The sequence below is a fragment of the Tupaia chinensis genome, unplaced genomic scaffold (genome assembly GCF_000334495.1).
Source record: "Tupaia chinensis unplaced genomic scaffold, TupChi_1.0 Scaffold000407_1, whole genome shotgun sequence".
In the NCBI taxonomy this organism is placed as follows: Eukaryota; Metazoa; Chordata; class Mammalia; order Scandentia; family Tupaiidae; genus Tupaia; species Tupaia belangeri.
The window spans coordinates 1,173,780-1,180,524 of NW_006159909.1; the positions used below are offsets into that span (position 1 = coordinate 1,173,780).

A 6,745-nucleotide genomic window follows, 5' to 3' on the forward strand; every position below is an offset into this window, starting at 1 on the left:
CACCCTCTCAGAAAAAAAAAAAAAAAAAAAAAAGTATGTACCCAGTACCTCTCAAGGTCTTTTATATGATGGAAATTTTCAAACATATAAAAAGTAAAGAACAGGGGCTAAAAAGTGGCATGGTGGTTAAGGTAATGGACTTCCACATGGATGAATGTAGTTCGCATCCCAGACCCGGTGGCTTGCTTTCTCACTTTCTGTCTCTCTCTGGTCAAATTAAAAATAATAATAATGGGACCAGCAGTTAGTGTAATGGCTATGTTGCTGGACTCCCATGTAGTTGACCGCGGTTCGAGTCCTGGACCCGGTGGCTTAAACTCATGCCAGACCTGTGTGAGTGTGTGCCCAAGATCCTGAGAGGAGAATGGAGAAGGGATTGCGGCATGGCCAATCCTCCTGGGGGGTGATTTCTCACTTTCTGTCTCGCTGTTTCTCTCTGTCTTTATGGTGAGCGCACACGCCCTGTAGAAAAAGCCTCTCAAAAAATAAAAATAAATAATAATAATAATAATAATGGGGTTGCAAGTGGCATGGTGGTTAAGTGTGCTGGACCTGGCGGCTTGGTTTCTCACTCCCTCCTCCCTCATTGTCCCTCTCCAGTCAAATTAAAATAAATAAATAAAGTTAAAATAATAATATAATAATAAATAAAGTTAAACAAATAAGTCTTTTAAAAAAGAAAAATAATTTCTATATTAAAAAATAACAGAACAATATAATGAGTCCACACATATTTACCACCTAGTTTATTTTATTTTTTCTTTAGAGTTTCTTTTCTCTATAGGGCATGTAGAGAGAGAAAGAGACAGTGAGAGGGAAAGTGGGAAATCACCCCCCAAGAGGGATGGCCACACCACAATTCCTTCTCCTCCATTCTCCTCTGGGATCTTGGGCACGCACGCACATGCAGTTGGTGTGATTTTTCAAGCTACTGGGTCCAGGACTTGAACCATGATTGGCCATGTGAGAGTCCAGTGACATAACCACTCTGCCATCTGCTGGCCACCCATCTTGTTTATGTTTATTTTTACTTATTTATTGCTATAGGGCACGTGCACTTGCCAGAGACAGAGAAAGGAAGAAGAGAAAGCACCTTCCAAAAGGAATGGTCATCCAGCACTGCCATCTCCTCCTTCTCTCTCTTCTGTCAGGATTTTGAGCATACATGCACAGGCACCCAGCATGTTTAACCAGCCACCAAGTCCTGAACTTGAACTACAGGGTAGGCCAAGTAGGACCCAGCTGCCTTCGCCAGCAGGTCACGGAGCCAGTCCGTCACTACTCAGCTTCAATGACTATAAATTCATGGCCAATTTTATTTCATCTGTACCCTCATGCCGTCCCCCTGCCCCTCTACCTCCCAAATTATTTTGAAGCAAATCCCAGGCATTATACTATTTATCCATAAAGTTTTCACTATGTATCTCTAAATGATAAAGACTTGAGATATACAGTTAAAGATATGTAATTACATAGCTAAATCTATCTATCTATCTGTGTATATAACCACAATACTATTTTATTTATTTATTTATTATATTTTAATTCAACCAGGGAGAGACATTAAGAGAAAGCGAGAAAGCAAGCTATGAGGTCTGGGATTCGTACCATGGAATTCAGCACCTTTAAACACCACAACTGACCTGCCAGCTCCACCACAATACTATTGTGACACCTGAAAAACTCCTTAAATCATCCATCATCTAGTTATTGAACACAATAGTTTTATATTACACCTTATGTTGCATCAAGGGTCAAGGACCATTTGTTCACTTAATTACTATGTATTAAAGTCCTCCCTGTGCCAAGACCATTCAAGGTACAAAGAAGGGAGCTATCAATGACAAGAGACTCTCTGCTGTCCTGGAATATATGTTTTAGTATGTGGCAGAGGAGCAACTAAATAATATTCAAAGGGGGAATTTAAATTTTTAAGAAAGAATTATTTTATCTTTATTTATTTATTTCATTTTAATTGGACCAGAGAGGAACAGAGTGAGAGAGAGAGAAAGTAAGAAAACAAGCCACCAGGTCCTGGAAGCAAACTGTGGTTGGCCAGGTGGGAGTCCAGCGCCCTTAACCACCATGCCACCTGCCGGCCCCAAGATTTAAAATTTTGATAGCAATATCATATCGACTGTTACTAGCATTCTAATCAAGAAACTCATAATAATTCTCTTTGGCTAATCACCAGGAGTATTATCAGTATTTGGATCTGCCCCAGACTCTAATGAGTGAGTTGATGAGGAAATCAGGATGAGGTTGCTAGGAGACAGGAGGAATTGATGGCTTGACTCAGGGAAAACGCAGTGGAAATAGGGTACCCACTGACATCTACGAGATACACGGAAAATTAAAGCACACAACCTAGGTGACAGTAAAGCTGTTTTTACCTGAAATCGTCACCAGAGGGAGTTTCTGCATTTGTGCCACTGGAATTTCCATCATCACTGTCCCCTCGTTGCTGTGTCAACCTGCAAGCCACAAAAGAGATGGTCCTATCAATTATGGGCTCTAAATCAAGTTGGATCTAGGTGCCTCAATCAAACGCAAGGAAGGCTAGGAGCGAACTAAAAATGCTGCAAGGTCGAAGTGCATGCCTATCTTTATGATAAGGAAAACTCATAAAGTAGAGCAGACAAGAGCCCCTTCTCTCCAGGTCACCTAAGGCATGGAGGAAAGGTAAATGCCCAAAAGTATTAAAAACAAAACAAACGAACGAATCAACAAACAACAACGAAACCCAGGAAAGTCAGGCGGAAGGGAAAAGAAACCACAGGACAGAGGATCACCGGAGGGTGAAAGTGGAGATGTGTCAGAAATGGGAGGAAGGGGAAGATGACCGGAAGGGCCGGGATAATTGAGCCTGTGGGCCTCTGCTCTGACCAAAGGCCCAGGAGCGAGAGGAAGGGACGGAGATGATACAGGGACAGGAGGACAGAAGCTTGCGAGCGCTAGGCATAAAAAATCCAGCACAGGGGCTGGGAGGCGAGGAGAGCTCTCCGGGCCAGCGACCTGGGCTCGGGGAGGAGGAGATGGCGTTTAGAAGCGGCCAAGCCGCTGGCCTGGGTGGGGTGCAAAGCCAGGCGGCGGGCCCGGGCGGGGTCGCAGGAACCGCCCGGTAGGTCGGGCTCGGGCGCCCACACCTGCTTCCGCAGTAGCTGTAGAGACAGTAGTGGCTGGGGGGGGGGGGGGGAGCCTCCGCTCCTCCGCACAGCCTCCCTCCTCGCTGCTCTCTAGCTCCTTTTCGTCCCCATCCAGAGATTCCTGCAAGGAGGGGAGCATTGCGGCGGCCTTCGAGCGGCTCTGTGTCTCAGGCAAACCGCTCCGCGACTTCTGCGCAGTGCTCGACTTGCGGGCCCGTCCGGCGGCCGGCCCTCGCACACCTGCGTTCCGCTGGCTTTCCGGGGTTCGCAGGCAGGAACCTGCCTGAGACCAGGTTTTCGACTGAGTCCGCCGTTACAGAAAACCTTTTACCACTTCTTTTTTCTCCTGTTTAAAGCGTCTAGCAGTCTTATTATATTATAAATATGGTTCAAGTAGTTAGCCACATGGAAAGAAAGAAGCTACTATCTTTCTTGCGTGCAAATGCACACATATATACTCCAGTTTGATCAGAGAGCTAAGAATTTAAAAATGAAAGCTTTGGGACTGATAGGTGGAGTGGTGGTTAAGGGCTCGAGACTCTCACATGGCTGACAGTGTTTGGAGTCCCGGATCTGGTGGCTTGCTTTCTCATTTTTTCCTCTCTCCTCTATCTGTCCCCTTCTCTCTTGCTTTCTCATTTTTTCCTCTCTCCTCTATCTGTCCCCTTCTCTGGTCAAAGTAAAATAAAATAATTCTTTTTTAAAAAAAAAAATGGGGACCAGCACTTAGCATAATGGCTGTGTCACTGGACTCCCACGTAGTCGACCACGATTCCCGTCCCGGACCCGGTGGCTTAAAACTCATGCCGGGTGTGTGTGGGTGCGTGCCCAAGATCCCGAGAGGAGAATGGAGAAGGGATTGCAGCGTGCCCATCCCCCCTAGGGGGTGATTTCTCGCTTTCTATCTCTCTGTCTGTCTTTCTGGTGAGCATACACTCCCTATAGCAAAAACCTCTCCAAAAAAAGAAAAAAATGAACTCTTTGGGATCAGCAGGTGGTGTGGTGGTTAAAGGCACTGAACTCCCATATGGCTGACTGTGGTTCAAGTCCTGGACCTGGAGTCTTGCTTTCTCTCTCTCTCTCTGTCTCTTTCTGGTGGGTACATGCCTCTCTCTGGTCAAATTAAAATAAATAAAAAAATGAAATAAATTATTCTTTTATAAAAAATGAAGACTTCTCTCCCAAGAAAAGTAAGACTGGAGATTTTTTTTTAAATTATTGAAGTTAAAAAGGTGTGTGCATGTGCCGCACACTAGAGGGTGTCTGTGCACGAGAGAGAGAGAGAGAGAGAGAGATTAAGAAAGAGAGAGAGGATTAGGGAGAGGAGAAAACACCTCTGTAGGAGTGGTCACTTCTCAGTCCCCTTCTCCTCCATCTCATCCTCCTTTTGAGAGTTTTGGCATGCACACATGCCCAATGTGGTTCAGCACCACGACCCCAGTATGGCTCAATTGCTGAGATGGCCATGTGGAACTCAGCCATCTTAACTACCAGGCCAAAGAGCGGGGCCAAGAAGGGCTTTTTAAACATCATAATACACTTAGAAGCCATACAGAAAAATAATAAATCTAATTACATTAAAAATCCAACACTTGGGGCCAGCAGGTGGCCCATGGTTGTTAAGGGTGCTGGACTCCCACATGGCCAACCATGGTTTGAGTCCTGGACTTGGCAGCTTGCTTTCTCACTCTCTCTCTCTCTTGCTCTCGCTCTCTCTCTGTCCCTGTCTAATCAAATGAAAATAAACAAATAAAAAGTTAAATAAGGGACCAGCAGTTGACGTAATGGCTATGTTGCTGGACTCCCATGTAGTCAACCACAGTTCAAGTTCCGGACTTGATGGCTTAAACTCACGCCAGGCGCGTGTGTGTGCGTGCCCAAGATCCCAAGAGGAGAAGGGATTGCGCCATGGCCATCCCCCCTGGGGAGTGATTTCTCACTTTCTGTCTCTCTGTCTCTCTCTGTCTTACTGGCAAGCACATATGCCCTATAGCAAAAACCTCTCCAAGAAAAAAAAGTTAAACAAAATAATTAAAAAAAAAAAAAAAACACACTCTGTGTGACCCAAAGTCAGAACATAAATGACCAACGGGGAAAAATATTTGCAACATATATAATAGATAAAGGGCTTTCACTTCTCAATACATTAAAAAATAGACACTTCGCAGGAGAAGAAATAAAAATAAGGAATACATAAATAAACTGCTTAACTTCAAATGAAAATAATTACTTTTCACCTAGCAGATAAGCAAAGATTTTTAAACATTATTTATTTAATTAATTGTATTGGTTTTTTTGTTTTTGTTTTTTTTAATTTGCTATAGTGCATATGTGCTTATCAGAGAGAGAGAGAGAGAGAGAGCAAGTCAAGCCTCAGGGTCCGAGCCTCGAACTGTGGTCAGCCATCTGGGAGCCCAGTGCCACCTGCTGGCCCCAATAAGCAAAGATTTAAAGCTTGGGGGCCAGCAGATGGCATAGTAGTTAAGGCGCTGGACTACCAAATGGCTGCCTGTAGTTCGAATCCTGGACCTAGTGGCTTGAACTCACGTCGGGTCTTGTGTGTGCGTGCCCAAAGTCCCGGGAGGAGAATAGAGAAGGGATTGTGGCATGGCCATCCCCACTAGGGTCTAAGTTCTCACTTTTCATCTCACTGTCTCTGGTGAATGCACGCACCCTATGACAAAAGCCTTTAGAAAAAAAACTTGATAATATCCTGTGTTGGAGCATGTGGGGAAGCAGAAACTCAGAACAGTGGATAAGACTAAAATGTTTTTTCTTTTCTTTAGAATTATTTATATATTTTTATTTAGTATTACTTTTTTTTTTTTTTTTTAAGTTTGCCATAGGGCACATGTGCTCACCAGAGAAAGGGAAAATGAGAAAGCAAGCTGCCAGGTCTGGGACTCAAACTGTGGTTGACCATAGGGGAGTGCAGCACCTTAACCACCACATTACCTGCCTGCCTTGGCTTAAAGACTCTTAATACTGCAAAAATGAGTAAAAGATGACTTGTTGGCCTAATATTATGCTTTATAGTCATTTAATTAAACAGTTATTTATTTCAGGTATTTGGTTTGGTCGGAAGGCTCTTAGCATATTTTAGAATCCTTTTTCCTAGGTCTCAATCATTTTCACAGACCTTTGAAAACTGCTTTAGGGACTGGTGTGCTGATGGTGCATATTGAGGAAAATAGTCCTGTCTCTAGCCAAGATGGAACCTTAGGGCCAGAACAACTTGAACACAGGTTGCAACTCTGTCCGTGATGACCTGTGTGGCTTTGAGGAGGTTTGTAAATAAGCCTGTGTCCTTGTGTCCTCATCTGTAAAATGGGAAAAAAATCATCTACCTCACCATAATATAGCCGTGATTTCTAGTCTCTGTATTTGATACTGGAGTACAAAAATCACATGGTGTTATTTTTAAAAAAATTTTTGGGAACCAGCAGTTAGCGTAATGGCTATGTCGCTGGACTCCCACGTAGTCGGCCACGGTTCGTGTCCCAGACCCGGTGGCTTAAAACTCACGCCGGGCGTGTGTGCGTGCGTGCCCAAGATCCTGAGAGGAGAATGGAGGAGAAGGGATTGCGGCGTGACCATCC

General features: G+C 44.3%; 1 protein-coding gene across 1 annotated transcript in view; it reads right to left on the reverse strand.

Moving 5' to 3' along the window:
* CUNH17orf75 (chromosome unknown C17orf75 homolog) overlaps window positions 1–3,336 on the reverse strand; it is a 16,388-nt gene extending 13,052 nt beyond the window's left edge. The window contains 3 exon segments of the mRNA XM_006154369.3: window positions 2,394–2,474; window positions 3,147–3,195; window positions 3,198–3,336. Of these exon segments, the coding sequence (XP_006154431.1) occupies window positions 2,394–2,474; window positions 3,147–3,195; window positions 3,198–3,285 (218 nt within the window). The 5' untranslated portion in view covers window positions 3,286–3,336.
* Between the last annotated feature and the right edge of the window lie 3,409 nt (window positions 3,337–6,745).